We start from the raw sequence: 17,096 nt of genomic DNA, 5'->3' as shown, positions 1-17,096 counted from the left end.
GCACTTGTGGCTGAGCTTTAAGATGGGGAAACGAAAATTTCCAGAGCCCAGTTTGACACATTTAGGGCCTTCTTTCCCCCCCTACCCCCACCCCAGAGTCCTTAGAAATAAATAGCTTTTCATGTGTCCATAACAGCTGAGTTGAGCTGCAGAATTCTCCAAACAGGTCTCCAGCCTTACAAATAGAAATATTGCTGTGCACCCAGGGATTGTCTTATTAAAGTCAATAAGAAGAATGAGGGCAAAGAGGCCTAGGGGTCTATCCTATAATTAAATATCACTTGTAACACAAAAAATACTAATATGAACAAAGTCACACATAGAGTTTATTTTACCTCATAGAAATCAATGACAAAGCTCCCTCACAGAGAGCAAATCCAGATTTTTATTGGATATCATCCAAAACAGTTTTTGGCTGATAAAGAGATCTTTTATAAGAGTTACACTAGAATTTAGACAATCACCAGAGAGTCAGAGAAATAGTTCCTTGAGCCTGACAAACACATTTTTAAGTATGACTGAAAATGGATAATCAAGATTTTTGAGTGAGAATCTAAATGACTTTTTTTAAAATATCTTTTAGATTTCATAAAGGCACATGAAAAACACCACTTTGAATCCAACGACTAACCTGACTTTTTAAAGTGGTCTCACAAGCCCCACAGAGGGAAAGGGAGGGAAAAAAGTACTTTTGAAAGACAGGATTTTTATCTCAAAACAGCTTAATGATTCGGGTGAGGGTAAAGCTGATACACAGCAGAACTGGGGGTCAGATGTTCTCTAGGTGCTTATCAGCAGTGTTCTCCAACCTGAGCTGTGCTGGCTAAGGCATGAGCCACTCAGGTTGAGCCTGGATCATTCTCCTGTTGCCTCTGGAGTTTGGGAAGATGGAGGCTAATTTTTCTGGGAGAGGTGGGATGCAGAGGTTTCCTCTACCTCCTCTTGCTTCCATCACTCCAGGGCTGCACCACGGGCAGATCTGATGTTGGGAAGAGGTATCCAAACCAAACCAAGGCACACTCTGACAGATCTGGATGAGTTGTGGGTCACTTTATTTTTTTTCTTACCTGCAGGGTCGAGATCACTTCATCCCCAACTTCCTTGGTGGAGACAAGGTAACGGGACATCTCGGGGTTGATGATTCTGTCTTCCTTCTCCCAGCGGACTATGATGGGTTTCTCTCCATGGGCTGTGCAGCTCATCTCCTTCTTCTGTCCTTGTGTTGCCAAGGTGGTGTTTGGGTAGGAAGTGATCATAGCTGGAACTGGAAACACACAAAACAACAAAAAGAGGTTGTTCTTCAGTGAGCTGACAGGTTTGATGACACGGGATTGGCCCTTCAGCCTGTGCCTCGTGCAGCCTGCCCATATTCAACCAGATGGACATAAATGTGAGTATTTCATTCCCATGTAAAAAAAACTCTCTTAAGATTGAGGATGGGCCTCAAAGGGAGCTTAGCAGAGAGGAGCTGGAACTGGACAACGAGGCTGTAGAGAAAAGAAGATGTGAATCCAAAGGAAGCCCAGCTTGATGCTCACAGGAAGACTTGTAACAGAATTCAATATTCAATATTCACAGCACATAAAGGTACTGTAATTAATAAGCATTCAGATATGGGGCGAATAAAGAACTGATAAAAATGTCTTATTCCTTCTGAGGAGCTACTGCTTTATTTGCTGACAGTTATATGTTTTACAAGTATGTATGGCAGTAATGATCCAACGAAATGAGGGCTCAATTAAACCAGGAGCTGTACAAAATTAAAATAAAGGCTCTGCACCAAAGAGCTTACAGTCCATGCACGTGCTGAGTGCATAGCTAAACTGTACTGAAGAGAAAGTATAATTAAACTGACAATAAACCAAGCTGGATTTCAGTTTTTACTGTATTCAGAAGGTATTTGCAGAACAGTTTGGACATTTCTGTCAACTTCATTAACCATTCTTTCAAAAAGGGCTTAAATTTTAATGTTGAAAAAAAGTACTCTCTTGTTAGCAAGACCAGTCTTAAACCCCAAGTATTTTCACCTTTTGGAATTAAAATCTTCTGGAAACAGGAAGAAAACATGCTCAGAGTGCTTTACTTGCAAACCCCTTGAAACACGGTGTGTTTGGAACAGGACGGTCTCTTTGGTGTCCTGTGCTTTCTTTCCCACGTGGTTTGTCCACCAAGGAACAGCATCTGGGCTTCTGTGACTGGGAATAATCAAAGCTCATGAACCTGCCTTTCAGTTCAGGCCCTTTCCCTTCTTGGGAGAGGCTGGAAAGCCCTGGGCAGCACAAAGAATGAATCTTCTGACTGAATCTGTTCTCTCCTTTAAAGCACAGGAGGTGTCAGCAAAGAATCCTTTCTCTGAGCTCCTGCAATAGCCCCACTCCCCTTGTTTTTATGCATGAACACTCATCTCTTCTTATCAGAACAACTCCCTCATTCCATCTGAACCTCGCTGGGTCCCTGTTTTAATCAGAAGACATTGTCAGAGGACCTGATTTGAGGCCTTCCTGGTCTTCCCTCCTGCTTGGATTGCAGCTACTGCTGCACAGCAGAATAAAAATCCTTATTTAAATTAATTACTGTAATTGCAATTCTGTAATGCTAATGCTTGATGGCATGACCTTTTCACATGCCAGAGCTGCTAATGCTTGGATATGACAATATGTCAGGATGCAGCCCTTCCTGTTCAAAGGCTTCCTGAACCAAAACAAACCGATTTGAAGATTAACAGGGCCATGGAGCTGTGGCTTTGACTTATGAATGGGATCTAATTGCAGGAAGAACCCTTAAAAATGTCTCGTGTGAGACATGAAGCTCCTCGGGCACCAAAATGCACTAGTGATGGAGTACATTTTGTTTAACTGTTTGGGTATTAGGTACCCACTAGTTTTGTCCAAGAGAAGCATTTGATGAGAAGTAATTATGAATAATCAGAATAGAAAATGAGGATGAGTGTGATTCCACCTTCCAGAGAATGAAAATAGCTTCAGTTTCATCTGGTGTCTCAGTGTACCCACAAGGAGGTTACTTTCAGAAAATCACTCTTTGTGTCCATCTGCTTGTTGCTTCCAAATTCAGAATATACTGGACCAGGGCCATGCAGCTGCAGGGCTGCAGGTAACTTCACTTCTCACAGAATTCCAGAATCCCAGAATCACTGAGGTTGGAAAAGACCTTCAAGATCATCAAATCCACCCCATGCCCCATCCCCACCTTGTCCCCCAGCCCAGAGCACTGAGTGCCACGGCCAGTCCTTCCAGGGGTGGGGACTCCACCACCTCCCTGGGCAGCCCCTTCCAATGCCTGACCACCCTTTCCATGAAGAAATTCCTCCTGAATTTCTTCCTGAATTAGCCCCATATATCCTTTTCATGTCCTATGATGGGTGACAGTGCCAAACCAAACACTGCGACTCTCCTTCTTGCTTTCTAAAAACCACAGTCTAGCTTGTGAAGCTCAAATTTTTTTTCCCCTAACAAACTTTCTTAATAAGAGCAGCAAAAAAACATGTAAAGAAAGATGACTTTATTCCTCAGATACAGCTTTATCCCTGCTTATCCTTCCCTTCTTCTCACATAATCTTCCACACGGATTCCTTATTGCCATAGCAATGCCTTACAGCTAAATATTTCCCCTTCCTCCAAAGCTGATTTTTTACTCTTCACAATTTATCTCCAATGATTCTAAACCATAAGCTCTTCTTTTTATCTTCCTCTATGTCAAAAGATTTCTGGTAACAAAGCCACATTCCCAAGGATATTTTAGGCAACGTATTTCTTCATCCCCCAACTATCTTTAATCAAATTACTGATGCAAATAACTGAGATAAATGTGCTGGTGCTTTACTGACAAAATAATCTAGAAAACTGTAAATAAGCAAACTAAATCTGCACTAAATATGCATGAGATATTCTCTCAGGATGTCTTAAAAAATAAGTGAAGGCATTTAGAAATATATGAAGATGATTCAGATGCCATATTAAGTGTGTGTATCCTTTACAGCTCTTCAACATTATAGACAGACAAACTAAAATATGTATTTATATAAGGGAATTATAATATTATTTATTGTATCATCAAAACATTATTTAATATAGCATTAAATATTAGTGCTATATTACTGTATAGCAACAATGTTATTGTAATTACTTATATTATTAATATCAACTATGTTTCTTATTAATACTATATTTTCTTTATAGCATTAACTTCATCCTTAAAAAACAAAGCAAAAAATTCAGTAGTCGGGGTTATTCTTAAGAATCATGGAACTTGCTCAGACAAAACAAGAACCTTTTGTCCCACTCTTGAAGAAAACTGAAACTGGCTCTTTCCTAAGATTCACTCAAAATTGCTTAATCTGACTCTCTTTTCTCTGCTACTGCTGAGTGTTTCTTCAGGAACTGAAGGCAAACAGAAGTGGAAACATTTAATTACCCTGAGATAGGCTGCTCCCATTTTCCAGAATAAGGAGGCCATAGTAAGTTAGGTCAAGTCTGTGCTCAGAAACTTTGGAATCCTTTTAGAATAAATTTTCATGAACTACTAGAAAACCAAAATTCACAGTAATTGTAAAAATTGTTTGGAGAGTTGGGGGGATAAATATTTTTTCTCTCAGATCATAGATGGAAATAGCCACATGGGGAAAAAAAACCCAAAGGGGCTCACTATATTTCAGTTTGTAATTAAACACTAAGTACCTCTGTAGCATTCATAAACGACTCCAAGACTGGTTGAAGTTCTCAGCACGTTTAAGAATCACCACTGTCTGTAGTCTCTAAATGGCATTTTTCTGGCTACCTGGCTGTGGTGGAGAGAGGAACACAACACAGGCTGCACCACAGTCCATGGGGAGATGCCACAAGCCACTCTGGGATGTATTTTGAGCTGTACTGAAGGTTAGGTTGCTGTTCATGGCCAAACATCAGTGGAAATTCAAGTTGTTCTTGAGACAGAAGATGGAAAAATGCAGCAGGTGAACAAATCCAGTGATGTAATGATCTGGAGATAACTGAGCCCAGCGAGAATCTGGGTGTGCTCAGTAACAGACATGCCCTGGACTCTCTTAGTGATGTGACTTTCAATACATAAATATGTCTCACCATGTCTCCACTTCTTCTGGGTGCCCCATGACGTGTCCAAGGCCAGGTTGGATGGGGCTTGGAGCAACCTGGTCTAGTGGAAGGTGTCCCTGCCCGTGGCAGGGGGTTGGAATGAGATGAGCTTTAAGGTCCCTTCCAACCCAAACCATTCTGTGATTCTGTGATTCTCCTGCTCTGAAGATCTCTGTGCTGACAGATTGTCCACCTCATAATTTGGGTCTTTAACTGGAGCATGATTAAACTGGCCAAACATCAGTTTGGGGACAATCTGTCACTGTGGAAGAATTCATCTTGCAACCATCTATGCCAAGATACTCATTGTCGACTTCCCAATGGAAAGAAAGATCCACACAAAGAGCTGCTCATCTAGTCAGATGAACTGTGCCCTCAAAAGCCTTTCCTTTACACTGATCATTCAGGAATCTGCATCTGGTTTTCTTGTACATCTTCTAGAACAGAGGACTACAACCCTTTGATGCAATTTGAACCACCTTGGGTAAAAATAACGTCACGAATGAGGATGGCAGTCGTGGTAAGAAAAAACTGCATTAAACTTGAAATTAATATATATTGAAAAAATGAATTAAAATTCCAATTTAGCATTTAGGCCAAATTTAGGACACCATTCCATGCTGGTCATAGTGAGAATACTCTTCTCCTGTGAAAAATGCGATTTTTCTACCTCAAAAACAACTTCCCTCTTCCTCAATCCTCTTTTGCTCAGGCAAAGAAAGCCCATGCAGATATATTACTTATGTTTAAGGGAGTCTAACTCTCATAGTTTATTAACTAATAGTTTATTATTTGTTAATTCATTTTCAAATTTAGTAGACTTCCAGGAGTCAGCGAGTGCGTGGCTAAAATTCATAATTTCAGTTTTCCCTTTCTGACAGGAGACATTTTGGTTTACTCAAAAAGCATCTTTCTGGAATTCAAATGGTGTTCTGAATCCAGAAGGGAATTTTAAATCAACAGAACTTCAACACTTCAATTTAAACACAGTTTTTTTGCTAAAACTGTAACCTGTTCAGCAGGTGAAAATCATGCTTAGTCCTCATCCTCAAGAGATACCCAAGACTAGGAAGCAAAATGTTTGTCTCAAAGGGTAAAAGAAATATGTTAACACAAAAATAAGCATCCATTTTTTATGTATACAAGTTATTATATATTATTATAATGGGCATATAATTAGTGACAAATATTTTCTACCAGTGTTCACAAATTTTGGAAACGAGCATCAAATTTTTGACTTTGCCATGTTCATTTGCTGTAAACCTCCTGGGAGACACGTTCTTTTAGGAGAAATATTTTAAAAATTCCATTTGAAATATTTAAGTATTTCATAAAGGTAAATTTAGAATGCAATATTTTACTGTACTGCTTGGAATTAGGAAATAATTTGTTGGGTAAGCAATGCAAGTCTCAAATTGAAACAATAATGAGTGACCTGTGTCACTAATCAACACAGCATGAATTTTAAACCTAAAAAGCCAATGTTTTGAAATTAATAGCTATTGATGTTCCAGATTAAAAAAAAATAAAAATTCAAGCATGTCAACCTGAGAAATTTGAGGAGAAAAGTAAAGATTTGATGAATTAATATGACAGATTGATTTACTCAGCTTGAGTTTCAGGAGTCAAAGTAAATGCAGAAGATTTATTCATAAATATATTCCTGAAAATATTTTTAAATAAAATAAAAAAAATCAAATTACCTCCTAGCCCCAACCTGCCCTAAAAGGAGGGCTAGTAGCCTTTTGTATGCTTCCATTAAGAACTATTAGATGAACGGATTTCTGACAATAGGCAAGAGTTTCATTAGCAGTTCAATTAACAAAATTAGACAGGAAAGTCTAAAAAGCAGCACTGCTGTGTAAAAAGAGACTGTGAACAGCAGAAGCTGCATCTTTATATTTCTATTTAGTGAAGAGTCCATGAGAATTATTATATATAACAGAGAGAAATTAAATCCAGACATGACCAGTCCATGTCCCAGCTACGTAAGTTGGCATTAAAAATCCCATATCAGAACAAGAGACTCATTGGTCTGTAAAAATTGCATTATTAGGATATTAGGACACCCATACAAGGTGATCTTTGGAAAATAACAAAATTCTAAAAAGAAAGAAATCACTGAGTGAGCATGAATATGGATTTTGCACACCCTAAAATACCATGCCAGCTCTTCCCCTGATAGAAATGAAGTTACTTTGATTATAAGTATTATTCAAACATGTGTTTCCAGGCTCAAACAGGCCTTGTTTGATGCTGAGCTTTAATAAGAATGACAATGATGTCTTGAGCACTTGGCAGCTCCACCAGAGCCTCCTGATCTGATTGAATGTGTCAGGGCAAAGGCTGTGAACATTTAGGGTTCATCTCGTATTCACTCAGAAGTGGTTTCAGGTCACATTAGAGGAAGAGAAGATGATTTATTTTGCATGACAACTATGAATTTTAACCAAAAGACACATTAATAAAATAAAAAAAGGGGTTTTTTCTCTCAAATCACAAAGGCACTTCTTTCTTCTTCCTCAGGTTCTTGTCTGGCACAAGTTCTGTGTTTGTACAGTGCAAGCTGATGTCTTCAAATGATACACAGGAGACCAGCAGCTGCTTATATTTCCTGGTCTTTCCTTTGCCTCTGACATGGTTCTGAAATGAATGTGACTTTCTTTTGCTTTGCCATGCAGCTTCAAATTCCCATTTTGTCTGACTGCACTTCCTAATAACCAGGAGAAAAGGAATGGGAAACGATAAGATGACAGATTTGTCCCCTGCAGTCAGTTATAGTAAAAGCCTGTGGAAATTTGTGACAAACTGTGGTGGCTCACATGAGGCACCGGAAAATCAGCTCCATCAAAGCTTGGCTAATTGTCCAAACAAAAATAAGTGGTCACAACCCTGTAAAACAGTACATTACCATGTATATAATTGTGATTTATGGGACTTAGACAAAGACCATTTTCCTACACAAGCAATTAATGGACAGTATAAGTGCTACCATTGTTGTAAAGTGTGGATGCCTAAAAATTAGTATTAGAAATATATCTCCATTCAGTATAAATTTCTTGAGCCACTTTCTATTCCAAATCAATTATGATCTTTCATCCCCCTATAAAAAAGCCAGGCTGGAAAGAGCAGGAATGTTAAATAGTTAAAACTAGCAATACATAATTTCAGATAACTTCTCCAATGCTTTGATCTTAAATTGAATTCAGTCTGCCATCGAGATGGCATCAAGTTTTAATGTTAAATGAGAGGGTTACTGGTGGCATAATTGTAAAGTACAGTGCTCTAATTTTTTGAGACTTACTGAATGCAAATCAGTTAAAAACAGACACTGTAGAACCACATGGGAGAGAGCTCATTTTTTTTTGCAAGTTGACATGCTCTAAACTTTCCATTTCTGTCCTTTCATTAAAAATACCTGAACAGTTTACAAGTTTAAATAAGGAAAAAAAAAAGGCAGAAACTCATTGGAAAACACAAGCTTTAATCAGGAGCTATTTTATGACCCAGCAGTTCCCATAAGTCTTTTAGATTTTGGAGGCTGTGAAGTGACACGTGTAAATGTCCCTCCCAGGGGAAGAGAGGCAAGCACTAATTGGGGTATTGACAGGTTTAAATGAAGCAGAAACACCCTAAGAAACTCTGGCTACAACAGAAATGAGTATTGGTGAGCAGAGCATGCCGGGACATTAATGGTTTTCATTCACTGCTCACTCATGCAAGTAACTCTACTTTTAAGCACGGTGACCTGGGTCTATAACAGCTCAGTTCTGAGCTAAAAAGCCATGAAATACTATCTGCTGATGTATAAGAAAGAGAGCTCTGGTAGGGCTGGTCTCCTCTAGCCACTCAGAGCAAATTATATTTTTATTGTCTAGACAGATGCAGATAAACCAATATCATCTGTGATGACAGAAAGAGAACTCAAATATATTGAACTCAGCAAGATACTGCTCTCTGTATTTAGTAGCCATTCTCTATATGAGTACATTAAACACAGGAAATAAAAAAATATATATTTTCTGCATATTAACACCAACAGAAAGGTGTTATTGCACTGGGTGGATATACTAAAGCATTCACTTGTGCATGTTCATAGAACCAGTCAGTGGTTCATCACAACCTGTCTTCAGGTGGCTAAAAATTAGCCATCCAAGCTTCTGTCGTGGTCCTTGGGGGGAAACAAGACCTTCCAGAGGGCCATTCACCTTGTCTTAAAGATGACAAACACCTTCTTATTGATGATAAAAGCACCTCAGGGTGAACTGCTCAGACTTTTGCAACCAACCTTTAGAAGTCCAGCCTAAAGTCAGGGAAATCGAGTGCTAAAGGCCTAATATTAAACTCTACATGCCCTTAACAAAGGAGATTCAGGATGTTAATAAATGCTACAATCTCAGGATGTTAATAAATCTACAGTCTCAGGAAAGACAGGAAAGGAGATCCAACTAGAGGGAATAAAGCTCTGAATGCTTTTATTTTGATGGACATCAATCCGGTTTCTCCAGGAAAAATTCTAATTCTGCCTCTTGTCGCAGAGACCATCTGGGGATGGTTTGGGAATGGTCTGACCATCCACGGAGCATCACCTCAACCAAAAACTTGATTCCAAATCTATTTTACCTTTTATTTTCTGCTATAAGATCTGTTTTCTGCTTTTACTGCTCATCATGCCAGGAGCTTCTAGAGGGAAAGGAGATCTCAGGTTGGTCAATAAAAGGAGAAAAATTCCAAATGATTGGGGAATGCTCTGAAAGGCTGCTCAGTCTCGGAAAAGCTGATGGGTAACTTGTGTACTTAACAATTTCTTACTACAGGTCTTATGGAAAGAGGGAATTGCCAGCAAAGAGAAACAAAGTAGGCTTAGAGAAGCACAATAATTATAAAGTAAAGATATTCAGTATAATACTTCCCTGAGTTACTTTTTCCCCGTAAATAAGAAGCAGCTCTTACAGCAGAAAATCAGAAAGGAAATTTCTCACTTACTTCCATTATATTTAAAATGAGGAGCCCCCCCTTTGGGAATTTGTTGTGACTTTTATATTCACTGTTATCATGCCTTTGCAGTGTTTTATCAAATTCAAGGCCAAGCCTTTGTACTGAGTATTTTGGGAGTGTTACACTGAACAATTAATATACTTCCAGGCAAAAGCAGTGGCTGACAATTTGGCTCCAGCACCCAAATGTCTAAGGCCAGAGGAAGTGGATGGACCCTAATTTGAACCCAGATTATAGTTATTTTGGCTTTTTCAAAGCTGCCAATGTGCTCATCCAGCTGTGAGTCAGAGAACAGCTGAAAAGAAGTTTTAAAGCCAAATTTCACACTGCTGTTCCTGATGTTGAGAGGACCTTGTTCCATAGCTGAGGACCTACAGGTTTGTCACCTATATAATTTAGGTCAAGGGTGGTGGGGGGGGGTGTGTTTGCACCTGACTTTGTGCATAGGCATGTGTGGGAGTAAGAAAGGAAAAAAAAAACCCCAGATGTTTTCCACAGAGGCAAACAAGGAGAATTATTTCACTACCTGGAAAAGAGGACAGAGCAACCTTTGCTGCCTTCTTCCCTCGACCTTCAGCTGTCCTGTATATTCCTCTTTTCAATACGCTCTTTCAAAAAAAAAAAAAAGTGTTTCTGTTTCTCCAGAGACCATTTTTACCCCTCAGCCAAGGAAAGGCATCATAAATACTTGTGTTTCAGGCAGGAGTAAATTACAGCCATCCATCTCCTGCACAGAGCCCGTGGTACAGGGCTGGGGGTCACTTCCCCCCACGGTACCTTCCCACAGCACGAAGGAGTTCAAAGGACTTGATTTATTTTTATTTTTATTTTTTTTTTTGCCTTTAAATTGCGCTTCAAGGGAATAGAAACTTCCATTACCTCTTCCACACCCAAAAGCAGAGGCCAAAATGGCACTGCTGATAATGTAACCAGCAGCAAAGCAAGAAGAAAGTCATTGCTTCTAAGCATGGCTTGACATATTGCATGTGATGGGTGCTGAATATGATAAATGAAGCAGCCAGTTACAGGGGCACTATGAAAACACTGCTTTGATTTTTTTTTTTTAAATCAGATTGCCAAATGTTTCTTTTTTAATCAGATCCCTGAAACATACAAATGCAAAAACTGTGCTTAGATCTAAACGTGCTGCCTAAATGATTAAATTATCTTGCATATAAAGAATTTGGCCCTAGGAAATCCAGGATGTTTAAGTGCTGATTTGGTCATTCTGGGTTTTGGGGGGTTTTGTGTGGTTTTGGGCTTTTTTTTGGTTTTGGTTTTTTTTTTGGTTTGTTTGTTTGTTTGGGGTGTTTTTTTTGTTTGTTTTTTGTTTGTTTGTTTGTTTGTTTGTTTGGGGTTTTTTTGTTTTTTAATTATATTCCATTATAAAAAGAATAATCACTTACAAAGGAACAGTGTGGGTTTATGCACTATATAACAACCTCATTAGTCACATACACAGGGAGAACTTATGCTCAAGTTTTATTGCTTTTTCTGTGATGCATTTTAGAGTTTCTCGTTAGTTGGTAGGAAGCTTTTCAGAACCCCTCCTGTTGGGACTTCAGACTGTAAGAATGGCCAAGAAAGGCTTTTAATTTAATTTCTCTAAAGCATATCTGATGATTATTCCTTGGGATGCAAGAAATACACAGAAAGAAAAGGCATTTTGACCCCTGGTTGTAGGGTTTTCATGTTCCCAGCTGGGAAAGCAGGATGCCCTACATTTCCTTGGCTCCAAACCGGGTAATCTGAAAATGGTGACAGCTCTGGCTCAAATTGGGATCTCGGGATTTCCCAGTCCTCTGTGATGAAGCTGAGGACCCTGAGTGTGCCTGTGGTTTGACACTATGGGTGAGATCAAGCTCTGGGCTCCACAGCTCCCTGTGCAGTTTTTATTGTTCACAGTCAGACATGGCTGGTGTGGTCCCCCAGACTCAGGTTCATGGGAAATAATCTGTGTGAAACCTACTGGTGGGGAAAAAATGGATGGAACTTCCCAAATATTTCTAAGCAATTCTTTTCAACTGTGTAAATATAAGTCTGTGTAAATATTCTGTGTATTCTACCTCTCTGTCCAGACAAAAACATTGGAAATTATACAGAAATTAAATTATCATTTTCAGCAAACCATCACTTACAGTTATGATTTCCCTAAATACAGGCTGGGTGGAGACTGGATTGAGAGCAGCCCTGAGGAGAAAGCCTTGGGAGTATTGTTTGATGAGAAGCTCAACATAACCCATCAATGCCCACTTGTTTTGCCCAGACAACACCTGTGTCCTGGGCTGCATCTAAAGCAGTGTAGGCAGCAGGGCAGGGGGGGATTCTGCCCCTCTGCCCCCTCAGGTGAGACCCCACCTGCAGAGCTGCCTCCAGCTCTGGGATCCCCAGCACAGCAAGGACATGGAGCTGCTGGAGAGAGTCCAGAGGAGGCACCAAGAGGATCAGAGGGATGGAGCAGGTCTGCTGGGAGGAAAGGCTGGGAGAGCTGGGATTGTTCAGCCTGGAGAAGAAAAGCTCTGGGGAGACCTTACAGCACCTTCCAGTAAATAAAGGAGGCTACAAGAAGGCTGGAGGAGGACTTTTTACAAGGGCATGTAGTGTTAGAACATGGGGCAATGGTTTTAGTCTAAGAGAGGGTAGGGTTAGATTACGTATAAGAAATTCTTCCCTGTGAGGGTGGTGAGGCCCTGGCACAGGTTGCCCAGAGAAGCTGTGGCTGCCCCTGGATCCCTGGAAGTGCCCAAGGCCAGGTTGGACGGGGCTTGGAGCAACCTGGGCTAGTGGAAGGTGTCCCTGCCCATGGCAGGGGTTTGGAAGGGGATGATCTTTAAGGTCCCTTCCAACCCAAACCCTTCCATGATTCTTGACATGGAACTTTTCTGTTTATTCATAAACAAACGCAAGACCCATCAGCTGCTGTGCAACTTCTCTTCTTAATCTGTCTCTGTTATAAAACTGGATTCAGAACACCAGACATTTTTCAGACACTAATGCTACTTCATTCTCTATAAATCCAGACAGATTTCAAATACTAAGAGGCAAAAGGCACTGCTTTCCATTACCAGCTTCTCAGGCTCTTCAGTTCCTTGCCTGACCTGACTAATTCGATACGTGACCAAGGACTTAACCAATTAGATATTTTTTTCTTTTTCAAACTGAAGAAACCATCCATTATGCAACAGTTAGAGCTACTTATCTTATAAATGTTAACAAAGAAGCACAGAAATGATAATTTGTTTTAAAACTCAGCACAGAGCTTTCAACAATGAGATTTCCTTGTTACGGGTGATATAAAACACTGAAAACAGGAGGAAAAAAAGCAAAGTATATTACAGTTCCAAACTTATTCAAAAATCAGGACAAAATGCTCATGAAATCTTCAAAATGCAAATTTTGTCGGAAAAGGAAAAAGAGCTACAAAAATTTATGAAAATTCTCAAAACTAAATCTTTTTTCAGCCAAACAATAAAAGTTCAAGGGTTCAAATTCATGGAGCTAAAATCACTGTAAAGGACATGGATTTCCTGCTGGTCACCCAGGAATACATTCCTGACTTTTTAGTTCTATGAGGAACTGAAAGAACAGCTTTGTCAAGTAAAAAACAAAACTCAAGATTATGGTTTTATTGAATCAGGTAAAAATTCTTTTATTTACCATGAAGTAAAGTTATCCCTAATTTCTAGTTAGCTTCGAGTCAGCTCCTTATTTAATGAATTTGCCCATGGTTGAATGCTTCCAGGTTCACTGCCAAAAACAGACTGCAGGATTGATGGGCAGGACACTGGATTTATTGTTGTATAACCATGCAGCTTCTCCTCTGCAAATAACTAGTAGCTTAGGGTAATTAAAGATTTATCATATTACCTAAAATCCCATAAAAAAGTCATCCTGAGATTTTATCTTGAGAAGCAATCCCATTTTTACTCTCTCTTAAATTATGGGAAATCTGGTTGTTATTTCAAATGCAGCATGAAAAATCCTTTGTTGTTGAAGAAGTGCTACACCTTCATCCCACAGTGTTTTACTGGGAACTCACGGTGGAAAGATGCTGGAAAATGATGTGATTTTTAACTTTCCTTCCCAGTAAGATAAATGAAAGTAATAACAGGATCAGCATGATGCCAAACTAATAACTGAGTAGGAATGTTCTAAAAAGGTGCTGCCAACTGTCAAAGCAGCTGCAGTTATAACTTTAAATTAGGACAAACCCACCAGATTCCCACCATCTCAACCACTTATGCAAAGAAAAGAGTGATAAAAGCAGATTGTTTCTCCACCCCAGTTTATTTTATTTACTTTCTTTTCCCTTTAATAAGTGGATCATTGATAATGTTGAACAACTTCAGGACATCTTGTGGACAACAGGCTTCTCCCCCTCAATTCCTAGGAATGAAAATGGGGGACTATTCAGCCAGGCTGCTTTGTCCAAGTCTCCAGATCCAGCAATTGTCTTAAAGACTTTGTTCCATCCTCCATTAGTATTGAATCCTGAAATTTGAATGCCAGAAGTCTATTTTGAAGAGTAACTCTACTGAATTCAGAATCTACTGAATCACAGAATCATTTAGGTTGCAAAACATCCCCAAGATCATCAAGTCTCCAAGCTACTGGCTGCAGACTTAAAAAATAAGTAAGAATTAAAGTATATATATTTCTTTAATATATATATTTCCTCTCTGAATTAATCTTATATGGATTAAAAAAGAAACTGATTTTAAAAGGCAAATTCAAGCACCCAAAATCCCAATAAACAAAATAACTGAATCTTCCAACCAGTCTCCAGTGAGATTGCTGTGATAATGTTTGATGATGCATTCTTTAATTACACAAACATTGTTTTCTCACAAGATAAATTCTCCTTTAGTACAGGGAGTGCACAGTGCTCAGGATTGTGGACTTAGGGAATGATGCTACTTTTATTTTTGTCTCATTTCTGATCATGCACTTGATTAGAAAATAGTAAAAGACATGAAATGAAGTCCTTTGGCTAAGCTTGCTGAATGCCACATACTCTCATTTTACTCTCTTTTCTGTGGCAAAATGAAGGTTTTCTAGAACATTACTTTCCACCTTCTTTCACAGATGTTTTTGTATTCCTTCATTTATTTCTAGGCGTTCAAGTGGCTTTGCAGAGTTGCTGAACATCCCTGATTACAATTGAAGTCTTCTTGAAAATGTGTCTTGATTGTCTACAAAGTGAATTATTCCTCAAGATAACATATGGGGTATGTTTGCTGTCTTTTGAAGTAGTCACATAGCCAGAAAAGATCTGAACTTATATTTTACAAAGGTTTTTCAAGGATAACTTGGAAGCCTCTTGAAGTTCTGTGATTCCTGAGATATTCTTATATTTATGCTGTGTACTTGACTCAGTTGTTCTGTATGAGCAGCATCAACCAAGAGACTGAGTGCCCAGAACCAGTCTTAAAAAGAACAGCTCATTAAGAAGCTGAACTCTACTGAACTGTGGAAAAAATATAAATATAAATGCAACCATATCTGCAGCACCGAAGAAAGGAAAAGCCTTCTCAGCCCTGTGTCAGTTAAATGCATTTTTAATACTGCTGCTAACAAATAATAATCCTTTGATTTTCCTTCCAAAAGCTTGCAAAGTTGCTGGCAGCTCCACTAACTCTTCCAGTTTCTATTGTCAGCCCTGCCAGTCTCTCATAAATCTCACTAGTCTCTTACACCTCTCTCTCCAGAGCTCGTGTTCCTTCCCTCAGATTTTGCCAGAATAAACCCCTGTAATCTCACACAGTTTCCCCCCCTCCTCTCCGAGCAGGCCCCTGTTGTGTTTTTTAATTAGATGGTGTCCTTTGCAGAGAACGGGAATTTGAGGCAAAGAGGTGAAAAAAGGGTCACTGGTAATTTATTGCACTGCCAGGGCTGAGCGAGCTGGTAACTGCGGGACTGTAAACCTGGGTAATTAGTTTTGGAGGGAGCATTGGAAGATTTGGTACTCCAGGTGAAAAAAAAAGGAACCTGAATCATTATCTTAATCTTATTGAATGCTCTCAGGAAGTGTAAAAAACAGGTCATCTGTCAAGAATTCACGTCATAATTACTGGCTGGGTCCACCCAGCCCTATCTGCCAAGCCCGGGCTGTGCCCTGTGGAGAGTGGGGGTCGTGTGGGACCGTGGCCAAAGCCCCCCAGGGCTCAGGGGTGCAGAGCTCAGCCCATCACAGCTCTCCCAGTAGTGGCTCTGGCTCCCTCTCCCTGTCTCTCCCTCTCTCCCTCTTCCTCTCTCCCTCTTTGCAGCACAGGATGATGGCAATGGACAGGAACAGGACAATGGACATGGATGAGGAGAAGCCCCCCCAGGCCTCCTCTGCCTCCTCCGCCCCCCGCGGACGGACCTCAGGCTTCCACAGGATGGGGAAAGAACCCCCAGGATCCTGGGCTTCCCATGGGCCAGACCAACCCAGCTGGATTGATGCTGGGACAAAGATTAACATCCCAGCATCTGGACAGGGATTGACGCTGGGACGAGGATTAACCATCCCTCCACGTGATGGGGATCAACGCTGGGACCAGGATTAACCATCCCATCAACTGGATCAACACTGCCTCCTGGTAAACATTTTTTTCTTCCTCCTTCCTTCCTTCCTTCCTTCCTTTCTTTCTTTCTTTTTCTTTCCTTTTCTTTCTTTCTTTCTTTCTTACTTTCTTTCCTTTTCTTTCTTTCCTTCTTTCTTTCTTTCTTTCTTTCCTTTTCTTTCTTTCCTTCTTTCTTTCCTTGTTTCCTTCTTTCTCTCTTTCTTTTTCTTTCTTGCTTTCTTTCCTTCTTTCTTTCCTTCTTTCTTTCTTTTTCTTTCTTTCTTTTTCTTTCTCTCCTTCTTTCTTTCCTTCTTTCTCTTTCTCTCTTTCTTTATTCCCCCTTTCTTTCTTTCCTTCTTTGTTTCTTTCTTTCTTTTTCTTTCTCCCTTTCTTTCTCCCTTTCTCTTTCTCTTTCTCTTTCTCTTTCTCTTTCTCTTTCTCTTTC

At 39.8% G+C, this 17,096-nt stretch overlaps 1 protein-coding gene across 3 annotated transcripts in view; it reads right to left on the bottom strand.

The window, feature by feature from the left end:
• The window catches only part of DSCAM (DS cell adhesion molecule), a 442,671-nt gene that overhangs the window by 105,040 nt on the left and 320,535 nt on the right, over positions 1-17,096 (bottom strand). For 2 of the 3 annotated variants that reach the window (XM_027689234.1, XM_027689235.1), the window contains exon 12: positions 1,068-1,264. In XM_027689234.1, coding sequence (XP_027545035.1) covers positions 1,068-1,264 — 197 coding nt within the window. Of the gene's footprint in view, positions 1-1,067; positions 1,265-17,096 lie in introns of those variants that run through there. The other variant, XM_027689236.1, reaches the window with a different exon arrangement.

This window comes from Neopelma chrysocephalum, unplaced genomic scaffold (assembly GCF_003984885.1).
Source record: "Neopelma chrysocephalum unplaced genomic scaffold, ASM398488v2 Primary Assembly neopelma1_76, whole genome shotgun sequence".
In the NCBI taxonomy this organism is placed as follows: Eukaryota; Metazoa; Chordata; class Aves; order Passeriformes; family Pipridae; genus Neopelma; species Neopelma chrysocephalum.
Note: the sequence above shows the minus strand (reverse complement) of the source record. Positions and strands in the feature narration are given on the sequence as shown.